Source organism: Amphiprion ocellaris, chromosome 5 (genome assembly GCF_022539595.1).
Source record: "Amphiprion ocellaris isolate individual 3 ecotype Okinawa chromosome 5, ASM2253959v1, whole genome shotgun sequence".
NCBI lineage: Eukaryota > Metazoa > Chordata > Actinopteri > Pomacentridae > Amphiprion > Amphiprion ocellaris.
The window spans coordinates 7515143-7542314 of NC_072770.1; the positions used below are offsets into that span (position 1 = coordinate 7515143).

General features: G+C 36.5%; 3 protein-coding genes across 3 annotated transcripts; all 3 read right to left on the reverse strand.

Moving 5' to 3' along the window:
• Nucleotides 1-9686: 9686 nt before the first annotated feature.
• LOC111586224 (transcription factor HES-2-like) lies at nt 9687-11175 on the reverse strand. The gene is made up of 2 exons (XM_035941847.2): nt 11053-11175; nt 9687-10942 (listed from the first exon to the last, which is right to left on the reverse strand). Exons 1-2 carry the CDS (start codon nt 11095-11097, stop codon nt 10613-10615), a joined length of 375 nt encoding a protein of 124 aa, XP_035797740.1. The 5' UTR covers nt 11098-11175; the 3' UTR covers nt 9687-10612.
• A 4840-nt stretch (nt 11176-16015) lies between these two features.
• On the reverse strand, nt 16016-17730 carry LOC111586228 (transcription factor HES-5-like). Its single transcript, XM_023295924.3, has 3 exons — nt 17613-17730; nt 17280-17502; nt 16016-17172 (listed from the first exon to the last, which is right to left on the reverse strand). The coding sequence occupies exons 1-3, from the start codon at nt 17673-17675 to the stop codon at nt 17063-17065; spliced, it is 396 nt and encodes a 131-aa protein (XP_023151692.1). The 5' UTR covers nt 17676-17730; the 3' UTR covers nt 16016-17062.
• A 3868-nt stretch (nt 17731-21598) lies between these two features.
• LOC111586226 (transcription factor HES-5-like) lies at nt 21599-27063 on the reverse strand. The gene is made up of 3 exons (XM_023295923.3): nt 26883-27063; nt 23394-23605; nt 21599-23283 (listed from the first exon to the last, which is right to left on the reverse strand). Exons 2-3 carry the CDS (start codon nt 23454-23456, stop codon nt 22951-22953), a joined length of 396 nt encoding a protein of 131 aa, XP_023151691.1. The 5' UTR covers nt 23457-23605; nt 26883-27063; the 3' UTR covers nt 21599-22950.
• Nucleotides 27064-27172: the final 109 nt, after the last annotated feature.

A 27172-nucleotide genomic window follows, 5' to 3' on the forward strand; every position in this document is an offset into this window, starting at 1 on the left:
GTAAAATATGTTGTTCCCGCAATTCCTTCAAAACAAACCAACTTAAACATCATTTGCCTTCATATTTATCACATTTCAAATCATTCTCTCTAAGAAATGTGTTTGAAAACATGAAGTTCACGTCACTGCAGCCTTCATGATTCTTATGTTCTTAAAATGCTGTTCTTGAGCAAAAAATGCTCTCATTGGTAAAGTATGTGCTTAAAATGCTGTTCTTCAGCTGAAGTGCAGAATTTGGTAAAATATGTAGTTCCCGCAATTCCTTCCAAACAAACCAATTTAAACATAATTTGACTTCACATATATCACATTTCAAGTCATTCTGAATAAGAAATTATTTTGAAAACATGAAGTTCACGTCACTGTGGCCTTCATGATTTTAATGCGCTTAAAATGCTTTTCTTGAGTTAAAAAAAATGTAATCATTGGTAAAATATGTTTTCCTGGCAATTCCGTTAAAACAAGTCAACTCCAAAATCATTTTTCCTCATATTTATCACATTTCAAGTCATTCTGAATCAGAAATTTGTTTGAAAACATGAAGTTCACGTCACTGCAGCCTTCATGATTCTTATGTGCTTAAAATGCTGTTCTTGAGCACAAAATGCACTTATTGGTGAAATTTTTTTTCCCGGCAATTCCTTTAAAACAACTCAATTTAAACATCATTTGCCTTCATATTTATCACATTTCAAGTCATTCTGAATAACAAATTTGTTTGAAAACATGAAGTTCACGTCACTGTGGCCTTCATGATTTTGATGCGCTTAAAATGCTGTTCTTCAGCTGAAATGCACAATTTGGGAAAGTATGTTGTTCCCGCAATTCCTTCAAAACAAATCAATGTAAACATCACTTGCCTTCATATTGATCACATTTCAAATCATTCCCTATAAGAAATGTGTTTGAAAACATGAAGTTCACGTCACTGTGGCCTTCATGATTCTTATGTGCTTAAAATGCTATTCTTGAGCAAAAAATGCACTCATTGGTAAAATTTGTTTTCCCGGCAATTCCTATAAAACAAGTCAACTCCAACATCATTTGCCGTCATATTTATCACATTTCAAATTATTCTGAAGAAGAAATTTGTTTGAAAACGTGACATTCACGTCACTGCATCCCTTTTATGTGCTTAAAATGATGTTCTTGAGCTGAAATGCACAATTTGGGAAAGTATGTTGTTCCCTCAATTCCTTGTAAACAAATCAATTTAAACATCACTTGCCTTCATATTTATCACATTTCAAGTCATTCTGAAGAAGAAATTTGTTTGAAAACGTTACATTCGCGTCAATGCATTGTTTTTATGTGCTTAATATTCTGTTCTTGAGCTGAAATGCACAATTTGGGAAAGTATGTTGTTCCCGCAATTCCTTGTAAACAAATCAATTTAAACATCACTTGCCTTCATATTTATCACATTTCAAGTCATTCTGAAGAAGAAATTTGTTTGAAAACGTTACATTCGCGTCAATGCATTGTTTTTATGTGCTTCATATTCTGTTCTTGAGCTGAAATGCACAATTTGGGAAAGTATGTTGTTCCCGCAATTCCTTCAAAGCAAATCAATTTCAACATCATTTGCCTTCATATTGATCACATTTCAAATCATTCTCTATAAGAAATGTGTTTGAAAACATGAAGTTTACGTCACTGCAGCCTTCATGATTCTTATGTGCTTAAAATGCTGTTCTTCAGCTGAAGTGCAGAATTTGGTAAAATATGTAGTTCCCGCAATTCCTTCCAAACAAACCAATTTAAACATAATTTGACTTCACATATATCACAATTCAAGTCATTCTGAATAAGAAATTATTTTGAAAACATGAAGTTCAGGTCACTGTGGCCTTCATGATTTTTATGCATTTAAAATGTTGTTCTTGAGCAAAAAAAAAATGCATTCATTCTTAAAATATTTTTTCCCGGCAATTCCTATAAAACAAGTCAATTCCAACATCATTTGCATTCATATTTATCACATTTCAAGTCATTCTGAATCAGAAATTTGTTTGAAAACATGAAGTTTACGTCACTGCAGCCTTCATGACTCTTATGTGCTTAAAATGCTGTTCTTGAGCAAAAAAATGCACTCATTGGTAAAATATGTTTTCCCGGCAATTCCTTTAAAACAAGTCAACTTCAACATCATTTGCCTTCGTATTTATCACATTTCAAGTCATTCTGAATAAGAAATTTGTTTGAAAACATGAAGTTCACGTCACTGTGGCCTTCATGATTTTGATGCGCTTAAAATGCTGTTCTTGAGCTGCAATGCACAATTTGGGAAAGTATGTTGTTCCCGCAATTCCTTCAAAACAAATCAATTTAAACATCATTTGCCTTCATATTGATCACATTTCAAATCATTCTCTATAAGAAATGTGTTTGAAAATATGAAGTTCACGTCACTGCAGCCTTCATGATTCTTCTGTGCTTAAAATGCTGTTCTTGAGCAAAAAATTTTCTCATTGGTAAAATATGTTGTTCCCGCAATTTCTTCAAAACAAATCAATTTAAACATCACTTACCTTCATATTGATCACATTTCAAATCATTCTCTATGAGAAATGTGTTTGAAAACATGAAGTTCACGTCACTGCAGCCTTCATGTTTCTTATGTGCTTAAAATGTTGTTCTTGAGCAAAAAATGCACTCATTGGTAAAATATGTTTTCCCGGCATTTGCTTTAAAACAAGTCAACTTCAACATCATTTGCCTTCATATTTACCACATTTCAAATCATTCTCTCTAAGAAATTTGTTTGAAAACATGAAGTTCACGTCACTGCAGCCTTCATGATTCTTATGTGCTTAAAATGCTGTTCTTGAGCAAAAAAATGCACAATTTGGAAAAATATGTTTTTCCCGCAATTCCTTCCAAACAATCCAATTTAAACATCATTTGCCTTCATATTTATCAAATTTCAAATCATTCTGAAGAAGAAATTTGTTTTAAAACATGAAGTTCAGGTCACTGTGGCCTTCATGATTCCTATTTTGCTTAAAATGCTGTGCTTGAGCTGAAATGCACAATTTGGGAAAATATGTTTTTCCCGCTATTCCTTCCAAACAAACCAATTTAAACATCATTTGACTTCATATTGATCACATTTCAAATCATTGTCTATAAGAAATGTATTTGAAAACATGAAGTTCACGTCACTGCAGCCTTCATGATTCTTATGTGCTTAAAATGCTGTTCTTGAGCAAAAAATGCACTCATTGGTAAAATATGTTTTCCCGGCAATTCCTTTAAAACAAGTCAACTTCAACATCATTTGCCTTCGTATTTATCACATTTCAAGTCATTCTGAAGAAGAAATTTGTTTGAAAACGTGACATTCATGTCACTGCATCCTTTTTATGCGCTTAAAATGCTAATCTTCAACTGAAATGCACAATTTGGGAAAGTATGTAGTTCCCGCAATTGCTTCAAAACAAATCAATTTAAACATCACTTGCCTTCATATTTACGACAATTCAAATCAGTCTGAAGAAGAAATTTGTTTGAAAACATGAAGTTCACGTCACTGTTGCCTTCATGATTTTTATGCTCTTACAAAGCTGTTCTTGAGCAAAAAATGCACTCATTGGTAAAATATGTTTTCCCGGCAATTCCTTTAAAACAAGTCAACTTCAACATCATTTGCCTTCGTATTTATCACATTTCAAATCATTCTGAACAAGAAATTTGTTTGAAAACGTGACATTCATGTCACTGCATCCTTTTTATGCGCTTAAAATGCTAATCTTCAACTGAAATGCACAATTTGGGAAAGTATGTAGTTCCCGCAATTGCTTCAAAACAAATCAATTTAAACATCACTTGCCTTCATATTTACGACAATTCAAATCAGTCTGAAGAAGAAATTTGTTTGAAAACATGAAGTTCACGTCACTGTTGCCTTCATGATTTTTATGCTCTTACAAAGCTGTTCTTGAGCAAAAAATGCACTCATTGGTAAAATATGTTTTCCCGGCAATTCCTTTAAAACAAGTCAACTCCAACATTATTTGCCGTCATATTTATCACATTTCAAGTCATTCTAAACAAGAAATTTGTTTAAAAACTGGACATTCACGTCACTGCATCCTTTTTATGTGCTTAAAATGCTGTTCTTGGGCCGAAATGCACAATTTGGAAAAATATGTTGTTCCCGCAATTCCTTCTAAACAAACCAATTTAAACATCATTTGCCTCATATTTATCACATTTCAAATAATTCTGAACAAGAAATTTGTTTGAAAACGTGACATTCATGTCACTGCATCCTTTTTATGCGCTTAAAATGCTAATCTTCAGCTGAAATGCACAATCTGGGAAAGTATGTAGTTCCCGCAATTGCTTCAAAACAAATCAATTTAAACATCACTTGCCTTCATATTTACGACAATTCAAATCAGTCTGACGAAGAAATTTGTTTGAAAACATGAAGTTCACGTCACTGTGGCCTTCATGAATTTTATGCCCTTAAAATGCTGTTCTTGAGCTGCAATGCACAATTTGATAAAATATGTTATTCCCGGCAATTCCTTGTAAAGAAACCAATTTAAACATAATTTGCCTTCATATTTGTCACATTTCAAGTTATTCTGAATAAGAAATTTGTTTGAAAACATGAAGTTCACGTCACTGTTGCCTTCATGATTTTTATGCTCTTACAATGTTGTTCATGAGCAAAAAATGCACTCATTGGTAAAATATGTTTTCCCGGCAATTCCTTTAAAACAAGTCAACTCCAACATTATTTGCCGTCATATTTATCACATTTCAAATCATTCTAAACAAGAAATTTGTTTAAAAACTGGACATTCACGTCACTGCATCCCTTTTATGTGCTTAAAATGCTAATCTTCAGCTGAAATGCACAATTTGGAAAAATATGTTGTTCCCGCAATTCCTTCTAAACAAACCAACTTAAACATCATTTGCCTTCATATTTATCACATTTCAAATAATTCTGAAGAAGAAATTTGTTTGAAAACATGAAGTTCAGGTCACTGTGGCCTTCATGATTTTGATGTGCTTAAAATGCTGTTCTTGAGCTGAAATGCAGAGTTTGGTAAAATATGTAGTTCCCGCAATTCCTTCCAAACAAACCAATTTAAACATAATTTGACTTCATATTGATCACATTTCAAATCATTCTCTATAAGAAATGTGTTTGAAAACATGAAGTACACGTCACTGCAGCCTTCATGATTCTTATGTGCTTAAAATGCTGTTCTTGAGCAAAAAATGCACTCATTGGTAAAATATGTTTTCCCGGCAATTCCTTTAAAACAAGTCAACTCCAACATTATTTGCCGTCATATTTATCACATTTCAAGTCAATCTAAACAAGAAATTTGTTTAAAAACTGGACATTCACGTCACTGCATCCTTTTTATGTGCTTAAAATGCTGTTCTTGGGCTGAAATGCACACTTTGGAAAAATATGTTGTTCCCGCAATTCCTTCTAAACAAACCAACTTAAACATCATTTGCCTTCATATTTATCACATTTCAAATCATTCTGAAGAAGAAATTTGTTTGAAAACATGAAGTTCAGGTCACTGTGGCCTTCATGATTCCTATTGTGCTTAAAATGCTGTGCTTGAGCTGTAATGCACAATTTGGGAAAATATGTTTTTCCCGCAATTTCTTCAAAACAAATCAATTTAAACATCATTTGCCTTCATATTTATTACATTTCAAATAATTCTGAAGAAGAAATTTGTTTGAAAACATGTAGTTCAGGTCACTGTGGCCTTCATGATTTTGATGTGCTTAAAATGCTGTTCTTGAGCTGAAATGCAGAGTTTGGTAAAATATGTAGTTCCCGCAATTCCTTCCAAACAAACCAGTTTAAACATAATGTTTAAACACAATGTTGATCACATTTCAAATCATTCTCTATAAGAAATGTGTTTGAAAACATGAAGTACACGTCACTGCAGCCTTCATGATTCTTATGTGCTTAAAATGCTGTTCTTGAGCAAAAAATGCACTCATTGGTAAAATATGTTTTCCCGGCAATTCCTTTAAAACAAGTCAACTTCAACATCATTTGCCTTCGTATTTATCACATTTCAAATCATTCTGAACAAGAAATTTGTTTGAAAACGTTACATTCATGTCACTGCATCCTTATTATGCGCTTAAAATGCTAATCTTGAGCTGAAATGCACAATTTGGGAAAATATGTTGTTCCCGCAATTCCTTCCAAACAAACCAATTTAAACATAATTTGACTTCACATATATCACATTTCAAGTCATTCTGAATCAGAAATTTGTTTGAAAACATGAAGTTCACGTCACTGCAGCCTTAATGATTCTTATGTGCTTAAAATGCTGTTCTTGAGCAAAAATGCACTCATTGGTAAAATATGTTTTCCCAGCAATTCCTTTAAAACAAGTCAACTTCAACATCATTTGCCTTCGTATTTATCACATTTCAAATCATTCTGAAGAAGAAATTTGTTTGAAAACGTGACATTCATGTCACTGCATCCTTTTTATGGGCTTAAAATGCTATTCTTGAGCTGAAATGCACAATTTGGTAAAATATGTGGTTCCCGCAATTCCTTCCAAACAAACCAATTTAAACATATTTTGACTTCATATTTATCACATTTCAAGTAATTCTGATGAAGAAATTTGTTTGAAAACATGAAGTTCACGTCACTGTGGCCTTCATGATTTTGATGCGCTTAAAATGCTGTTCTTGAGCTGAAATGCACAATTTGGGAAAGTATGTTGTTCCCGCAATTCCTTCAAAACAAATCAATTTAAACATCATTTGCCTTCATATTTATCACATTTCAAATCATTCTCTAAAAGAAACGTCTTTGAAAACATGAAGTTCACGTCACTGCAGCCTTCATGATTCTTATGTGCTTGAAATGCTGTTCTTGAGCAAAAAATGCACTCACTGGTAAAATATGTTGTTTTAAAGGAATTGCGGGAAAAACATATTTTCCCAAATTGTGCATTTCAGCTCAAGAACAACATTTCAAGCACATTAGAATCATGAAGGCTGCAGTGACGTGAACTTCATGTTTTCAAACAAATTTCGTCTTCAGAATGACTTGAAATGTGATAAATATGAAGGCAAATGATGTTTAAATTGGTTTGTTTGGAAGGAATTGCGGGAACAACAAATTTTACCAAATTGTGCATTTCAGCTCAAGAACAGCATTTTAAGCACATAAAAACGATGCAGTGATGTGAACGTCATGTTTTCAAACAAATTTCTTCTTCAGAATGACTTGAAATGTGGTACATATGAAGGCAAATGATGTTGAAGTTGACTTGTTTTAAAGGAATTGCCGGGAAAACATATTTTACCAATGAGTGCATTTTTTGCACAAGAACAGCATTTTAAGCACATAAAAAGGATGCAGTGACGTGAATGTCACGTTTTCAAACAAATTTCTTCTTTAGAATGATTTGAAATGTGGTAAATATGAAGGCAAATGATGTTGAAGTTGACTTGTTTTAAAGGAATTGCCGGGAAAACATATTTTCCCAAATTGTGCATTTCAGCTCAAGAACAACATTTTAAGCACATAAGAATCATGAAGGCTGCAGTGACGTGAACTTCATGTTTTCCAACAAATTTCTGATTCAGAATGACTTGAAATGTGATAAATATGAAGGCATATGATGTTTAAATTGATTTGTTTTGAAGAAATTGCGGGAAAAACATATTTTCCCAAATTGTGCATTTCAGCTCAAGAACATTTTCAGCACATAAGAATCATAAAGGCTGCCGTGACGTGAACTTCATGTTTTCAAACAAATTTCTTATACAGAATGATTTGAAATGTGATACATATGAAGGCAAATGATATTTAAGTTGGTTTGTTTGGAAGGAATTGCGGGAACAACATATTTTACCAAATTCTGCATTTCAGCTGAAGAACAGCATTTTAAGCACATAAGAATCATGAAGGCTGCAGTGATGTGAACTTCATGTTTTCAAACAAATTTCTGATACAGAATGACTTGAAATGTGATAAATATGAAGGCAAATGATGTTTAAATTGATTTGTTTGGAAGGAATTGCGGGAACAACAAATTTTACCAAATTGTGCATTTCAGCTCAAGGACAGTATTTTAAGCACAATAGGAATCATGAAGGCCACAGTGACCTGAACTTCATGTTTTCAGAACATGAAGATCTGAAGTCTTTGGACAAGACTGCAGACTCAGCTGATTTTCAGCTGGGCCTCCCAAGCACCATTGCTTCAGTAATAGCCTTGCTTTTTGCCCTCAAGAAAGACTACCCAAGGAATTTATCTACACCTTTGAAGTTATGGAAAAGTTCTAAAGAACATTGGTGGAGCATGTGTTTGTCACTTGTGTACGATTAAAGTAACTGATTCCTTTGGACAACAGCGTAATGGTGAACTCTGAATGGCTAATCTCATGCAAGTACATCAGTCAGCAAACTGGACATTTGTTCTTTTGGTTTTTGGCATGTGATGAGACTATAGCAGATGTTTTCAGATGTCCACATTCTTTTAAAGTAACAACTGCAATCATTTCAGAAGCATGCAATACTCAATTTCAGAGCAGGCATTTCTGTTGAATTTGTTGAGAATAAGACAGAGCAATTAATGCTTTTTGGTGAATGTCATAGTTATTTTTTAAGCAAACTTGATGGCTGAAGTGATTGCCTATTGTGACAAGAAATTAGATTTTTCATCAAGATACCATTTAAATGTGTTCGAACACCTCTTCAGGTCTCGTTGTTGATCCCAGTCTGTACATGAAATGTTGTCTAACACCTTATGCTTAAAGTATTGGTTCTGTTAAGCATATTTGATAAAACAGTGGCAAAGTCATGTTAAATAGCCTATGCAGTGATGTCATGTTGAACGTGAGTGTTTGTGTGCACCGGGATATATATATATGGTGAGCATGCGCAGAATAATTGGCCAGTGTGTAAGAGAGAGTTCCAGGCCAAAGAGATGATGGCGTGTCAGTTATTTTCTCCCATGAATATTAGCCATTAGTTAATGCTAACTAGCCACAGTGGTGACTGCATACATGATAGACTGCTGCGAAATGTCTAACACTACAGGTTCAAAGTTAACAGGATGAAATGACAAGGTTCTAAAAAAGTTATGCTTCCTTATAAAATGGAGGGAACAACCAACAGTATGATTTAAAAGAAGATTTTGTGAGTCGAGTTCCTTCTAAACCTCTGTCCCTTCAGGCCAATGGTCTGGCTGTATTGTTCCCATAGACAGTCTATGATTAATCCACAGGGGCTCTGTGAGTGAGTTTAATCTGGTTTCACACATTCCACGACTTCCACAACTTTCTCTGCAGGAACAATAGAAGTGTGCCTTATTATGCATCAAATTAGATGCAATGTGTGACCTCTTTTGGGAGGGAATTGTTAACTTTAGAACCTTTACAATAAAAAAAACATAAAAACAAAATCAAAATAACCCCACCAAGCTTTAAAATGATAATTATACCGAAATCACTGAGCAATAGGGTCTTCAGACTAAATGTTTTATGACTTCCTTCATGTGAACAGAGTGACATAACATTGATAACCCTTATTAATCAAACATCTTAATTTGAACCATGTTCTTATCAATTAAGTGAAAATGAAAGAAAATGGAGAACAGCAGTCATCATTAGAATGAGGATAACTACAACATATGACAACAAGAGAGACAGTTTTGAGCTGGCATTGTTTGTTTATTCAACATGGCACAATGAGCCACTTCAAGGATGAAGCTCTAACAAGAGGTGATGATACATCACAACCAGAACTTGTAGATTCTTAAAGTATTAAGGACAAACCTGACTGTCCTATGGCATTTTTTCTCAGTAGTTAAAAAGAAAAAGAAATTACCTATCAATAGGTCATCATTCTAAACAACCACAAAAATTCAATAGATTTTCACATGGTAAAAAAACATTGTCACTTCAAAGCTGTGACAAAACCACATTAAACTTAAACTTTTTATGGGATAAAATATTGATCTTAAAGCAGATTATTGTATAAAAATCACAGAAAGTGGGTAAAGTTTTGACAAAATGTCCGTAAAAATGATATTTAAGATGTGAGATCAAAGTGATCAATATTAAGCAATTGTTAAGAAATGCATAGCATAATGCCGAGGGAAACATAAAAGTATCATTGTCAATCATTGTTTTATGAAGCAAACCTTTTAGTATGAAGGGATTAAAAGATAAACGGCTGCATTTTACAACAGATTCAGCTTTTTGTTCATTCTGGGAATTTGTTCATGAAACAGACATAAACTTGATCACAGTGATCAAAATTAATGAAAAGATAATACATGTTACCATTTAATTATGAGTACATGAAGTATGGTAAGAACTAGTAATTGCAGATGCAATCAGATTTGGTTCATGCAACATGCATGACAAGGTGTTTTCTTTCTTAAATTGAAAGATATCGTTACTGTCATTTCCTCATTGAAATATCTTGCACAAAAAACAAAACAAATATGTAAAAGCATCTGTACCTACAGAAGAAAAAGTTCATGAAATTTCATAGACTTCAGTCCAGTAATCTTTGACCAATGTGGTCATTTAAATGTTGTCTGGTTGTAACTCCAGTGTGTAGGTGTCTATCACGGCCTCCAGAGGGCGCTGTTGACTGGACTCTTGTCTTTGGTGATGCTGGTCTGGACTGTGGAGCTGAGATGAGAGAAGTCAGCCTCTATCAGGTTGTTATCAGAGGAAGGTTGCAGCTTGTTGATGTGGTTGAGCAGTGTTCTCTGCTGTTGGTTCTGCTGCTGCATGTGTGTCAGGAAGCAAACTGTCATCTCCAGGATGTCTGCTTTCTCCATCTTGGCGTCTGGCTGCTGTTTGAGGAGCTGTGGACACAGGAGAGACTTGAGGTGCTCAATGCTGCTGTTGATTTGCTCACTGCGGAGCTTCTCCACCAGAGGTTTTCTGAGCTGCAGAGAGAAGAACAAAGTCATTAATGAAGCTGTTCAGGACTGCATAGTGTTCAGCATACACAAGCTGTCATAAATGATGTTAAAGTGTCCATGAATCTCCAGTTTACCTTGTGGGTCAGAGTCAGATGCTCCTGAGAGTTGGTGATTGCCATGAGTAGGTGTAGGTGTCATGGCTGGATGTGTGAGTTGTAGAGGTCTCTGTTGAGAGAATGTGATCTGTTGTGGTTTCATCCCTCCTATTTATAGTCCCACATCTCCATATGAATGTGTGGATCTTGGTCTGGTTGAAGTTTCCCACAGTGTAAACCAATCAGAGAGCTCTGTGAGACAATGAGACATGTGGAGCAGCAACATGCTGTCATTAATGCCTGGGGGACAATAGTTAGCTCTCAGGGGAACAGGTGGAGGACTGGGGGGAGATGGAGGGAGACTCACTGAGCTCTGTGTGAATCTGAGAAAGTGGTGACCCTGTGGAGAGATCAGATCTGCTGCCTGATGCTGGGATCAATCACTTTGACTGAACACACACTTATCTGATCACACACGTGGGAGAATAACTTCTATGATGGAATAGCTCAGGAAAAATGTGTCGACCCATTGTTTGTTGCATTTTCATGTGTGTTTCTGTTTGCTTCAATTGAGGTTAAACCTAAAATGTCACTGGTGACATCAACATGTTTTGAGTTAAGTAATTTAATTGGATGCTTTATTTTATATCATTTGATTTTTTTGTATTATATTAATAATATTGCCAAACACTACTGTCAGATAGTAGATTGTGGTAGTTATTGTTGACATGTAAAAAAACTTCAGACATTAATCCTGTCCAGTCTTTTGACATGTGCCTTGTTGTCAGTGTGAGGAGGAGGTTGAACTGAGTTTCCCACACTGACTCCCTGTGCTGTGGTCAATGAACAACAAAGGGACTGGGGCGACAGATGCTGGCTATGTGTTGTTATAGAAACAGAGCATTACATCACCACCCATCTGGAGGGAAGCGATCCCATTGGCTGGTTCTGTAAATTTGTAAATTTTGTTTGAAATTTAATGTGATCAATTCTGTCCCATCAAACTGATTTTACCTGTTGTGTTTTCAGTTTGCAGTCTCTGTCCTACATTTTGAAGTTCAAGTCATAGCCATGACTGATTTCTGACCATCAGCTGCATCAGAATTTCAGCTTTAAGGGTGGGAAGTTACATGGAGAGACAGCAGCTTTCAAAGTGTGCCGAATCCCTCTGTAGAATTATAAGTGGCTGCTAATGGGGTGGAATTCATTCCAACGCAATTCTGTGCTCCAGATTTTTCTCACACTTTGTTTGCAGAAAGTAGACATGTACTGCTGGACTGGCTTGAGGATCCAGTCTAGCACAAGCAATGTGAGAGACTGGGCAGAAGTGGTTGGGTGTGTGTGTGTGTGTGTGGCAACAGTTTCTTAAGACCAAGAGTATGCACTTGTTTGTTTACCCGACTGCTGGAGAGTGTGACGGTGGTTAGCCCTGAAGCTAGCAACCGTTTCAGCGCAAGAGAGGGTAGCTCTCCTTGCTACCGATCCACAGTCCGGAGGATAAGGTGGGAAAAGGCAAACAATTGCAAGATGCTAAAATGTGTTGTTTGAACTCAATCAGACATTTTGAGTCAAAAGTTTGATTCCATGTCTCTGCCCCTTCAGGTTGGAGTTAGTGAGACAGGATGTGACACTGGGCATCACTTTATTGCAGAGTTTGATAACTAAAGCCAGAAATCTAAAATGGAATATATACTACCATTCAAAAGTTTGGGGTCACTTGTAAATGTCCTTATTTTTGAAAGAAAAGATTTTTTTAATGAAGATAACATTAGATTAATCAGAAAAACAGTCTGGACATTGTTAAGGTGGTAAATGACTATTCTTTTTTATTTTTTAATGGAACATTTACTTATATTTACTTTATTTTTACTTTTATTTACTTATATTTAATAAGAGTACAGAGGAACATTTCCAGCAACCGTCACTCCTGTGTTCTAATGCTACATTATGTTAGCTAATGGTGTTGAAAGACTAATTGATGATTAGACAACCCTTGCGCAATTATGTTAGCACATGAACAAAGTGTGAGTTTTCATGGAAAACATGAAATTGTCTAGTTGACCCCAAACTTTTGAACAGTAGTGTAAGTATTAAAAACAATTCATTGCTCAAAGTCAGGAATACGGAGGCCAGATATTGAAGCATCTGAAGAAGCATTTGAGAGTCTTACAAATAGGGTCAGCCGAGGAGAACTGTGCCTCATATGCAAAGTAGACAAGGGCAGGCAGCAGCAACAGGGGGTTAAAAGTTCACGGTCAAGACAGTTTCCAGCAGCCTTCAGTCTGTACGGGAATTTACAGAAACAAACTGATTTATTAACATGCTCTCCGACAAATATAAGAGCTTGTACACACTCTCCAGTAATTTTAATTACGACAGGGGAGACTTTAAAAATGTTATACAGGTAGTCTGTGATGTCTGTAAATCGTTCATTTATTTTAAACAGATCTTCCTGTAAATCAGCATCTCATCAGTTTTGGACTCTGGATAAATCAGGTGACCAAACCTGGTCCTCTCAAATGATGTAAATAAAGAGAAAATAATGATAAAAAAGCAAATACAATAGTACAGTGTAATAGTATAAAGGACAACAGCTTTAATTACTGACACGTCAAATATTCAGACTGTCAGGGCTGAAACCTCTGTACAGAGGTTATTTTAACAATCCTCCCTTTCCTGAGCAAAAATGTTGGAGTTGCTAAATACTTAAAGAATTAGATCAGCTCAGTGCTGATAAACTACAACTATGTATTGTATGCGGTTTATGATGTGTAATTTGAATATGTTCAGCCTTTCTGGCTGATGAACGTCTACCACACATGTAGAATAAGCCTTCAAAATCAATATATATAAAATTAAAATCTCTGTAAATCTCTTGAAATGAAACGTTTCTGTCAAGCATCATACTGTTGAGTCAAGATTCAAGATTCAAGAACTTTCTTGTCATACACACAGCAGAAACACAGTGGTTACCCTGAGTGATGAAATTGTTATTTTGCAAACTTCCTTCACACAACTGAAATAACAAATAAAATGAGATAAGATAAAAACGAAATAATAAATAATCATAATCATAAAAATAGGATAACATAAAAAAGAATAAAATAGTTACAAATAAATTCTATGTGCAAATGTTGGCAATATTGCAATACTGTCATATGTAAACAGGCAAGTGATATGTGCAAAATACTATATTGCTATTTCTAGTTACTGAAGTCAGTGATTTAGTAGCCTGGTGGCCTGTGGATAAAAACAGTTTTTTAGTCTGGTGGTCCTTGCTTTCACACTCATGTAGCGTCTGCCAGACGGCACAAGTGTGAACAGTGTGTGCTGTGGAAGGGTGTGGTCCTTGGTGATGCTGTGGGCCATGTTTGTGACCCGGGTGGTGTAAATATCCTGTAGTTGGGGGAAGGCTGCTCCACAGATGAACAACATCTAAATCAATCAGCTATTAGACCAGGTGAATCGGGCATTTCTCTTCATGCCCTAAGGCCATGCAGTTGCTAGAGACCAACTTTGGCGTTTTGCTCCAAAAACCCTAGCCATCGTGATCTCACGATATTATCGTTGCTTATGTTGTCCAGGCGCCAGAGCAAGTTGTGATCAAGTCGGACAGAAGTGTTACTGATGTTCTGAGCGCCGATCACCAGTGATGGAGTCTGCAAAGGTCTTGTTCATCTTCAACTAGCCTTTCGTCAGAAATGAGGAAATGAAGTAGCAGTGAAGCCAACACCTGAAAGGTTAACAGTAAACACTCAGGTATGGCTTGTCAGCCCAATTTCTCCATCCCCCAAAGACTAGTTGGTGGCTCTCTGTTGGGGCTCCTAACATGGTAAACACTGATTTTTGTTTATTTCCACAATAGATATGAGAACTGTCATTGATATGTTTGATTTCTATGCCCCTGTGAGCTGATTTTGAATTGAGCTCAAGAGCAACAGTAAACAGACCTGAGGATGAGTGAGAAGAAAAGCTGTTGGTAAACTCAAAGTTTCCCACAATTAGATTTGGAAGTAGTTCTGCATGAATGCTTGAAGAGTAAGAGGACCTTGTATTGTTCACTCTGGACTGAATTCACAGATACTGTATCAATCACATTTGTGAGAGGGCAACTCATTTATTTGGGATCCAGTGTATAAGAGAGAGTTTTTAACAGATTGGATCTGTCTGTTGGACAGGAAGGGAAAATACATATATTGCAACTGGTGATTAAAAAAAAAAAGTTAATGTGAAGCTTTCTGTGGTTTCCGATCTTGATGAGTTGCTTTCTTTTATTTCTTCAGTTCTAATTTTTTTGATTTCAGTCCGCAAATGAAATCTTCTCAAACATCTTATGCTAAACATTGGTTCTGGGTTGACAAGATGAAATGACAAAGTGCTTCCTTATTAAATATAGAGGAGCAACCAACAGCATGATCTAGAAGAAGATTTAGGTTTCAGGCTCTCTTTAAACCTCTGTCACTTCAGGGCAAAGGTCTGAATGTATTGTTCCACAGGGGCTCTGTGAGTGAGTTTAATCTGGTTTCCCACACTCTGTCCTTCCCCTGCTTTCACTGCAGGAACAATAGAAGTGTGCCTCATTATGCATCACATTAGATGCAATGTGTGACCTTTCTAAGAGGAGGATGATTAACTTCACAATTGTTTACAATAAAAACAACTGAAAACGATAATCTTACCAAAATCACTGTGCAGTAATAGGGTTTAAACTATAAACTTCACACTGTTTATTTGACAACAGATTGAGTGACAGAATGACGTAACATTGAAAACACCTCTTGAATAAACTGTTCATTGAATGATGCTGCTATGCTTTGTTTTACAGTACACCCTTATAATTATACATCATTATATGTTATATATTTTTTTATTCTATGTAAATCAAATATAAGAATAATGAAGCTGTTTATCAATGAAATGAAAATGAAAGAAAATGGAGAACACCTGTTATCTTTATAGTGAGGATAACTACAACACATGACAACAAGAAAAACAGTTTTGAGCTGACAGTGTTTGTTTATTCAACAAGCTACAATGAGCCACTTCAAGGATGAAGCTCCAACAAGACGTGATGGTACATCACAACCAGAACTTGTAGGTTTCTACAAGACACAGTGTACTCACACAGAGTAAAGGAACAACTGTCTTTATAAAAGATAAACAAATTAAGGACAGAACTCACTGTCCTTTGACATTTTCTTTTCTCAATAGAGTTAAAAAAGAAAAAGAAATTACTTTATAACAGGTCATCATTCTTGATGAACACTGAATGCAATGATTCACATTAAACTAACTTTTTACGGGAGAAGGATACAAATGTTAATCTTAAAACAGATATTTTTATAACAGTGACATTAATTGAGATAAGTTTCAACAAGCTGTCTATAAAAGAGACAAAGATATTCGATCAAAATGGTAGCTATTTTGCAAGAGACAGTTCATAATGCACAGTAAATGATTAAAGTGAGAATATTATGATAAACCTTTTAGAACAGATTTAACATTTGGATCCTCAAACAGATCAGGTTTTCATTCATTTTGACAATGTGTCCATAAAACAGGCATGATATTTTAAAAATCACAATTATCGATAATAATCAACAGACAACAAATGTTATCATACAAACACCAGTACATGAAGTACGATGACAACTAAAAATAATTGCATATACAATTAGATTTGGTTCATGCAACATGCATGACAAGATATTTGCTTTCTTAATTTCCACAAAGAACAAAACACCTATAAACCTTCTGCACATACAGAAAAACATGTTCATGAAATTTCATAGAATTCAGTCCAGTAATCTTTAACCAATATGGTCTATTCAGCTTGTCTCATGCAGACAAGATGTTTTCTTTCTTATCTTGAAAGATATTGTTGCTGTCATTTCCTCAGGAAATGTCATCTTGCACAAAAAAACGCCAGATCAACCTTCCGTACATACAAAAAAATAAGTTCATGAAATCTCCTAGAATTCAGTCCAGTAATCTTTGACCAATGTGGTCATTTAAATGTTGTCTGGTTGTAACTCCAGTGTGTAGGTGTCTACCACGGCCTCCAGAGGGCGCTGTTGACTGGACTCTTGTCTTTGGTGATGCTGGTCTGGACTGTGGAGCTGAGAGGAAAGAAGTCAGCCTCTGTCAGGCTGTTATCAGTTAGTATGTGTCTGTTACACCTTAAATGTCCAAAGAAGGCATTTGTTGGACTTGAGCTAGCAGAAGCAAAGACCTTTTATTTCCCTGTCAAAATGTGGGATTTGCACAACAAGGTTGCAGCTTGTTGATGTGGTTGAGCAGTGTTCTCTGCTGTTGGTTCTGCTGCTGCATGTGTGTCAGGAAGCAAACTGTCATCTCCAGGATGTCTGCTTTCTCCATCTTGGAGTCTGGCTGCTGTTTGAGGAACTCTGGACCCAGGAGAGACTTGAGCTGCTCAATGCTGCTGTTGATTCGCTCTCTGCGGAGCTTCTCCACCAGAGGTTTTCTGAGCTGCAGAGAGAAGAACAAAGTCATTAATGAAGCTGTTCAGGACTGCATAGTGTTCAGCATACAGGAGCTCTCATAAATGATGTTAAAGTGTCCACGACTCTCCAATTTACCTTGTGGGTCAGAGTCAGATGCTCCTGAGAGTTGGTGATTGCTGCAGTGATTGTAGGTGCCATGGTTGGATGTGTGAGCTGTAGAGGTCTCTGTAGAGAGAATGTGATCTGTTGTGGTTTCATCCCTCCTATTTATAGTCCCACATCTCCATATGAATGTGTGGGTCTTGGTCTGGTTGAAGTTTCCCACAGTGTGAACCAATCAGAGAGCTCTGTGAGACAATGAGACATGTGGAGAAGCAACATGCTGTCATTAATGCCTGGGGGACAATAGTTAGATCTCAGGGGAACAGGTGGAGGACTGGGGGGAGATGGAGGGAGACTCACTGAGCTCTGTGTGGATCTGAGAAAGTGGTGACCCTGTGGAGAGATCAGATCTGCTGCCTGATGCTGGGATCAATGACTTTGACTGAGCACACACTTATTTGATCACACACATGGGAGAATAACTTCTATGATGTAGTATTTTAGCAAAAAACATATCCAGAATAAGTTTAATTTGTATTTTCAGGTGTGTTTTGTGCTTCTTTTGAGATAAAACTGAAATTTCACTGGTGACATGAAATGTTTCCAAGTGAATAATTTAATGTTTTATTTTGCACAATTTGCTTTAAAAAATATTGTTTCAAAACAGACAACTTTGTAACACAATATTATGATTTGATGTTGTTCATTGTTGGTATGTAAAATAACTTCAGACAATAATCCTGCTGCTGTCCAGACGCAGTCGAGTCTTTTGACACGTGCCTTGTCATCAGTGTGAGTAGGAGGTTGATCTGAGTTTCCCACACGGACTCCCTGTGCTGTGGTCAATGAACAACAAAGGGACTTGTGTGACAGATGCTGGCTGTGTGTTGTTATAGAAACGGAGCAATACATCACCACCCATCTGGAGAGAAACGATCCCATTGGCTGGTTTACGATTTTAAAATTTTGAATCTATTGTGGTTATTTTGTCTTGAAATAAAATCAAAATTATCTGGCCTTTTTTGTTTTTCATTTGCAATCATTGTTATACATTTTAAACCTTTGGTTGTAATCATGACTGATTTGTGACCATCAGCTGGTTCCACATTTCAGCTGTGAGGGTGGGAAGATTCCTGTGGAGACAGCAGCTTCCTGAAGTGTGCCAATTCTCTTTGGAGAATTAAGTGACTGCTGGTGGAGTCTGAGTCTGTCCCAGTCATCTCTGTTCTCCAGAGTTTTCCCACACTTGTTGTATTAACATAAAATAGACATTTGGTGCTTTGCAAATTGACTGGAGGATCGAACTGGGCACAGGCAGTGAGTGACCTTTGTTAACGTTAAAAAGTGGATACCCAAGCTCCACATGAAATTTTAAATGAAGTAATTAATATTTGAAGATAAAATGTCATGTTTGCTTCTCTCGTTTAAAACTTTAGATCACAATGATAACCATGTTGTCATCCATTCAGGTCAGAATTAATGTGGACACAGAATGAAGATGGTTAAGTAAAGCCAGTAATTAGAGTTAAGAGATGGTCTCAAAACCATTTATTGCTCTCAGTCAGGAATACAGTGGCCAGATATTACATCATCTGAATAATCCCTAGTTATCATATCTAACGTTTAATACTGTTCATTTTTACAACAGGCACAAGAACAGAGATTGATGTGAATCTCAAAACCTCAGATTGTTTTCTCAAATATGTTACATGTCCTACATGTCAGCATATGTAGTGGAGTGGTTAAACATATCCATCATCATGAAGGTATACATCTATAATACATTTTGGAAAATCAGTGGCTTTGTGTGCTATATTGTCTAGTGAAAGGCATGAAGACATCATGTGTTTTTTTCTCTGTTTCAGACAATCTGAGACAATGTACCTGTGGAGGAAAACTGATTTTAAATTGAACTCAAGAGTGACAGTGACTCTGCAAGCTCAACAAAAGCCAAAGAATACAGAGCTGAGAACGAGTGAGAAGGAGTAAGTGGACTTCAAGTTTCCCATAATGAGATTTAGAAACAGTTTTGCATTTCTGCTTGAAGAGTCGTTTGGTGCGCTTGTAGCATAAGACATTTGATTTCATTCATGTTTAGGTTGAGACTTACAAGAAGTATTTAACTGCTGCTGTGTGAAGGAAATACTGTAAATGTAAAAAAATGCTTTGTTTCAAGTTTTTGCAAATCAAATGTGAATGCATTTTTGTTCATATAGCAGTACTTTTAAAGTAAAAGTGCAGAATACACTACTTTTAAATTTGTTATTTAATTTTACGCTCAACAATTGCAGAAAATCATGCAATTAATCGTGATTGAAAATTTTTATTTATATATATATATATATATATATATATATATATATATATAAATTCTGCTATGATATGTTTCAAGCATTTTGTCTGCAGGCTTCTCGTGTATAATTTCCCCAACTTTTACTTACAAGCAGTCAGGTTTTTTTTTTTTTTTTATATATTTTGGTGCTGCATACCACAGGAGAACAGCATCACATTTCGATGGCATTTTTTTTAAAATTTCCATTTAAATTAGATGTCATCTTGTCTAGATGCAGCAGGTGTGTCCTCTGTTTTGTGCTCCATAGTTGGTGTGAGTAGAAAGTTGCTCTGAGTTTCCCACACTTAGTGTCTGAATGAAGTAGTCAGTGCAGTACAAAAGGGCTTTGAAAGGAGCTTTTGTGACGGATGCTGGTCGTGTGCTTTAACAGAGACAGAATGTGACGTCACCAACCATCTGGAGGGAAATTACATGATTGGTTGTTCAACCATTTGATGAAACTTGAAAATTTAGTCAAAACTACATCAGTTGTCAATAATAATACGATATCTGCACCTCCGTATTAAAGCCACAGCAGTATAAAAGTAAATATACTGTAGTTGAACATGCCAGCTTTATGAATGAGGGGGAAAAGTTGAGACAGCTGGTTGTGAAGTGTGCCAAATCCCACTGGACAACAGTCTGCTGTTGTAGTGGTTAAAGATGCTAATCAAACTCAGTTATCACTCAGACCTCCACCTCTCGAGCGTTCTGTCCACTGAGAGAATATTTAGTGTGTGACGTATTAAAACAGGATTGTCCAATTTCATGAGTTTTTCCTTTTGACCCTTTAAAGATTGTTGTTGAAAATGTACCAACAGTTGATGTGTTTCAACAAAATGATCCTTCATCTGATTGAATAATCTGAGTTGTCAGCATCAACCTGCACTCACTGGAATGAGCAACATCTTAGTGCACTACTGATATTCACAACAATCAATCCTCTTCTTTTATTGACTGGCCTTTTACAAAGATTCACTCTGATAATACTGTAGTTGTCAGAAAGATGCATTTATTTGTTCTGTTGATCATGTTATGTAACATCCTAAAACATTGTGATTAGTTATGTAGTACCTGAACTTTCCTGTTTTACATGATTAATTTTCCTCATTTCCACAGCTGTTGATGTTGTTTGATAGTGGTTGAGTAGAGTATTAACGTTACCAACAAGCAGCAGCCCTCCGTGTTCCCTCTCACTCTGTGTGTCTTCAGGACAGAGGTCAGCATCTATTGTTCCTCAGCGGCTCTGAGTGACTTTCCTCTGGTTTCCCACACTCTGTCCTTTTAATGCTCTCATGAGATGAACAATAGGAGTGTGCCTGATTATACATCACATTAGATCTGATGTCTGAGGTCTTTAAAGAAGGAAATGGTTCAAGTTACCTATTTCACTTTACAGCAGCTAAAATTGAGTCTCCTAAAATAATGTTGTAGAAAAGTTGAAATGTAAATGTTTCTGAAACGGTTAGACAGTTTGATCTGCTGTATTTATGTAGAGCACCACAAGATTTCTGACATGTTGTCAAACGTCCTGATAGAACTGCTTCAGAGTTTGCCTTGTTTAGATGAGGGATGGAGAAGTAGTTTGAGTCAGTGCCAAATTTTTTGACACTTGTCAATTTGATTAGAAAAAAGATTGTTTGACAAATATGTGTAGAAAGTTGGGGAAATTCACAGCAACACAAAATTTTCAGCTGGCAGTTTGTTTATTGAACGAGGCACAATGAACCACATCAAGTATGAAGCTCCAACAAGATGTGATGATATGTCACAATGACAATTTGGTAACATTTCAGAAACACTGAAAGAACAATCACCTTTATAAACATGAGATTATTCGTCATTCATGTTTTATTGATAATTAGTTGTGTATCATTGCAGCACTCTGTTAGCTCTGAGAGAAATACTCTAAAAAGAACACTTGAAGAAATTATTCTTTCTCATTGTGACACAAGTGTGCAAGAGAAAAAATGACATTTGAACATAAAAACTTCTTTGACTTCATTGATTTCTTTATTCAGATAAAATCAATATGAATCTTTTTGAAAGTGACTGCTGGAGGCAGATCGATGTGATGATCAATCACAACAATAACTTGGAAACATCTCCAAGACACTGAACTCAAACTGAGTTGAGGAAGACTTGTCTTTACAAATGACACAAACATTCTGAGATGAATCATTATTCAGTCTCGCAGAGAACATCTTTCAAACGCACAGAATTTGCACTTCATAACAGAAAACAAACTGGCCTTTAAACAGATCACATTTAAATCATCACAAAGTGATGTGAGCAAGTTAATACCAAGAACAGTCAATACATTTTTTTTAGAAGCAAAATTAACTGGCTTGGCACAGAATAATGTGAATAAACTATCCTTTCAGAACAAAGGAAATATGTGTATTTTGATCTAAAAAACAGATCAGTGCTGAATAATTAAAGGGATTCAAGGATCAGCAGTTTCTAAAAAATGTTCAAATACTGGACAGTTAAATGTTTATCAAAATGATACAAGTCAGGAACTAACAAACTTTCTTTCATCGTGTATCACCACAAAGTGATGCATAGTTTTACATAGTGGTAGTAAATGAAGATTTGCTTAGTTTTTGATTTCACTGATATAGCAAAAATGACAAATTCTCTTTTTCAATATAAAGACAGTTTTACCCTGTTTGACTAGATTTCCATAGGAAATATTTACATCCATGAAAATGTGAAATACATATAGGTAAATGAATAACCTTCTGTACATACAGAAGAACAAGTTATTCAGTTTCATAGAATTCAGTCCAGTAATCTTTAACCAATATGGTCGATTCAGCTTGTCTCATGCATGACAAGATGTTTTCTTTCTTAACTTGAAAGATATTGTTGCTGTCATTTCCTCAGGAAATGTCATCTTGCACAAAAAAAACCCAAATCAACCTTCTGTACATACAGAAGAACAAGTTCATGAAATTTCCTAGAATTCAGTCCAGTAATGTTTGACCAATGTGGTCATTTAAATGTTGTCCGGGTGTAACTCCAGTGTGTAGGTGTCTACCACGGCCTCCAGAGGGCGCTGTTGACTGGACTCTTGTCTTTGGTGATGCTGGTCTGGACTGTGGAGCTGAGAGGAGAGAAGTCAGCCTCTATCAGGCTGTTATCAGAGGAAGGTCGCAGCTTGTTGATGTGGTTGAGCAGTGTTCTCTGCTGTTGGTTCTGCTGCTGCATGTGTGTCAGGAAGCAAACTGTCATCTCCAGGATGTCTGCTTTCTCCATCTTGGAGTCTGGCTGCTGTTTGAGGAACTCTGGACCCAGGAGAGACTTGAGCTGCTCAATGCTGCTGTTGATTCGCTCTCTGCGGAGCTTCTCCACCAGAGGTTTTCTGAGCTGCAGAGAGAAGAACAAAGTCATTAATGAAGCTGTTCAGGACTGCATAGTGTTCAGCATACAGGAGCTCTCATAAATGATGTTAAAGTGTCCATGACTCTCCAATTTACCTTGTGGGTCAGAGTCAGATGCTCCTGAGAGTTGGTGATTGCTGCAGTGATTGTAGGTGCCATGGCTGGATGTGTGAGTTGTAGAGGTCTCTGTAGAGAGAATGTGATCTGTTGTGGTTTCAGCCCTTCTATTTATAGTCCCACATCTCCATATGAATGTGTGGGTCTTGGTCTGGTTGAAGTTTCCCACAGTGTGAGCCAATCAGAGAGCTCTGTGAGACAATGAGACATGTGGAGCAGCAACATGCTGTCATTAATGCCTGGGGGACAATAGTTAGATCTCAGGGGAACAGGTGGAGGACTGGGGGGAGATGGAGGGAGACTCACTGAGCTCTGTGTGAATCTGAGAAAGTGGTGACCCTGTGGAGAGATCAGATCTGCTGCCTGATGCTGGGATCAATGACTTTGACTGAGCACACACTTATCTGATCACACACGTGTGAGAAACACTTCTATGATGTAGTATCTTAGCAAAAAACATATCCAGAATAAGTTTAATTTGTATTTTCAGGTGTGTTTTGTGCTTCTTTTGAGATAAAACTGAAATTTCACTGGTGACATGAAATGCTTCAAAGTGAATAATTTAATGTTTTATTTTGCAAAATTCGCTTTAAAAAGTATTGTTTCAAAACAGACAACTTTGTAACACAATATTATGATTTGATGTTGTTCATTGTTGGTATGTAAAATAACTTCAGACAATAATCCTGCTGCTGTCCAGACGCAGTCGAGTCTTTTGACACGTGCCTTGTCATCAGTGTGAGTAGGAGGTTGATCTGAGTTTCCCACACGGACTCCCTGTGCTGTGGTTAATGAACAACAAAGGGACTTGTGTGACAGATGGTGGCTGTGTGTTGTTATAGAAACAGAGCATTACATCACCACTAGAGATCGACCGATTATCGGCCGGGCTGATTATCGGCGGCAATATTTGGAAATTTGACGTCTATCGGCATCGGCCTTTTTTTAATCTGACGGGCCGATATGAAGAAATTAATTTAAAACTGGGTTATTTCGGCTCAGATGCCTAGCTCTCTCTGTCTTTTTCTCTCTCTCTCTCTCTCTCTCAGAATATATATATATATATATATATATATATATATATATATATATATATATATATATATATATATATATATATATATATATATATATATATTCTGCTATGATATGTTTAAAGCATTTTGTCTGCAGGCTTCTCATGTGTATAATTTCATCATTACTTTGATCATATTCTGGGAGTTTATTTTTCCAATCTACACTGCAGGAATACGTACTACAATGTGAATCAGTCATGAAACAATGTTAACGACTAGAGAGTAGATTTCCTGTTTTCTCCAGTTTAACCTCAGAGACTCGGCAGATATTCAGGACCACTGACAACACACAACCTTAACCTTACTGTTTTAGGTTTTCTAAACGTTCCATTAATGCAGTGGTTCTCAAATTTTTTCTGTCGGGCCCCCCTTCGGAGGACAAAAAACTTTCGTGCCCCCCCCAATAACTTTGTGTGTGTGTGTGTGTGTGTGTGTGTGTGTGTGTGTGTGTGTGTGTGTATATATATATATATATATATATATACATGAAACTGTAACAACATTAATATGCAGGGCTGTGCTATTTTATCTGATTCCATTTTGTTCCATTCCGTTTTGTTGGACTCATTTTAGTCCAGGAACCATATAAATCCAATCTGATCTCCAGTGGGCCCCACCAGTAAAATCACAGCATAATAACCTATAAATAACCACAGCTCCAACTTTTCCCCTTTGTTTTAGTTCAAAAAAGTACATTCTGAAAATGTTCACATTTGATGAACTATCTTTTTACAAAATATTATGAACCTGAAATTTCTTAAGGAAAACAAGTTCAGTTTCAACAGTAGCCTATTATGCCTCAGTTCATCATTCACACATGCATTGTAACTGCCAGATAACGGTTTATCTACAAAAACACAAAACATTCAGTCACAGGTATCTGGAACTGAACAATCTAATATTTTACTTCATGATCAGAACAACTTGTCAAGTTCTAGAAATTATTTTAAATTTACAGTTTTACAAATTTACAATTTACAGTTAATGTTGTTGTAATTTTTATCATTTGTAAAGTCGTCCCGCGGGCCGAAATGGACCGTCTGGGGGGCCGGTTTTGACCCGCAGGCCGTATGTTTGACATTACTGGTAAAAATAATCGGAGGAGATGAGCCGAGTATGTGACGTGATCGAGTACGCTGGTGTTCCGACTGCACATTAACGATGCGTTGTCCCGTTCTCAGGAGTCTGTACTTCGGAGTCTGAACGGCCAGTGCATATACCATAGACATATATAGAAGATCATTGTTAAAAAGGCCAGGTTGTTTTAGTTTATGTGGCTTTGGCGCCCTTTAGTGGCGGGTTTGTTAATATTATGTAGTTTTAATTAGGCACGTTTTGGCCACCTAAGTTTAAGACCCACGTTACACTGAGCTAAGTGGAAGTTTAAGTTGTCTCTTCAAACCACAAAATGAACGTCTGTGCGTGCATTAGCATGTAAGTATTTTCATGATGTGAATAATTAGGCTACTTTAAGTTGTTTGTGTGTATACTTAGATTTCTAGTGGCACTATTTATAGTTTTATGGTTAACATGGTAGCATTTACTGTTAGCTTAGCACAGACAATACATGCGACCTGTACATTTATTTTCCTTTGTTCTCTGTACGTGTTTCAGAAACCACAGGCATAGACAGACACAGATATAGACACAGATACAGTCCAAGAAAGGATGGGACAATAAATTTTATAAAGATCAACTTTGGCCTGCTTCTTCAAAGACATTGAAATATTAAGTATCCTGACCCGATACACTGCAGCGGTTATCATCCACCAGTTATTACAAGTTCACCACAATAGCCAATTCTTTACAATCATTATTATTAATATTTTTTGATATCTATGGCATATACAGTCTATGGGGCCAGCACAATTTCAGTATTGTTGTACGCCGCAAAAAACAAGCCGACATTAAAACAATAGTTCAGCCCTTAGTTCCGTGTTGAAGGACCTTTTCCTTCCAGTCGCCTGCGCCTCCCTTGACATGCCTCTGCGCCCCCCCAGGGGGGCGCGCCCCACTATTTGAGAAACACTGCATTAATGTGAACCAGCGTCTCCACTGACAGTTTTATTAACTAAATGTACCGCACTACACGAACACAACACACTTCAGCTGTTTACATTAAACTCAACACAAACATCGTTAGCTTAATGCTATGTTAGCTTAATGCTACGTTAGCTTTAATCAGGCCACGACTGAGCAGCTAGCTCAGTTAGCATCGCTGATTCACATTAAAGCTAATATTTACTGGATGCTAACTCTCTTCTCTGGTCAACACACACACAAAACAACTCCATCGACATCTGGAGTGCATGGCACACATTATATCTGACACTACAGGTGTATATAAAGTGCATTAAAACCGGCACCAATAAGAAAATAAACATTAACTTACTGAACTATCAGAGTCCTTTCAGTGTCTGCTAGTAGAATCAGCCGAAGTACCAAGGTGACATCACTTGACTTCAGCCGTGCTAGGAGCTGAGGTCAGGCTGGAATCCTGTGATCAGGTACCACTACCCACCCTGGACAGAAAGCCCCGCCCAGAGCCATTTGATTGACAGCTCAGTCCACCAAGTGAAAGCAAAGGCTTTTGTCTTTGCTTTCACTTGGTGGACTGAGCAATGACAAAAGGAAAAGGCAATGACAAAAGGAAAAATAAAAGGAAAAAAAGAGAAAAGGGAA

Coding starts and splice junctions, on each gene's coding strand:
- LOC111586224 (XM_035941847.2), bottom strand. CDS start 11,097: ATGGCAATCACCAACTCTCAGGAGCATCTGACTCTGACCCACAAG. Junction 10,943..11,052: donor ATCTGACTCTGACCCACAAG/GTAAACTGGAGA, acceptor TTCTCTCTGCAG/CTCAGAAAACCTCTGGTGGA.
- LOC111586228 (XM_023295924.3), bottom strand. CDS start 17,675: ATGGCACCTACAATCACTGCAGCAATCACCAACTCTCAGGAGCATCTG. Junction 17,503..17,612: donor ATCTGACTCTGACCCACAAG/GTAAATTGGAGA, acceptor TTCTCTCTGCAG/CTCAGAAAACCTCTGGTGGA. Junction 17,173..17,279: donor CAACAAGCTGCAACCTTGTT/GTGCAAATCCCA, acceptor GACACATACTAA/CTGATAACAGCCTGACAGAG.
- LOC111586226 (XM_023295923.3), bottom strand. CDS start 23,456: ATGGCACCTACAATCACTGCAGCAATCACCAACTCTCAGGAGCATCTG. Junction 23,284..23,393: donor ATCTGACTCTGACCCACAAG/GTAAATTGGAGA, acceptor TTCTCTCTGCAG/CTCAGAAAACCTCTGGTGGA.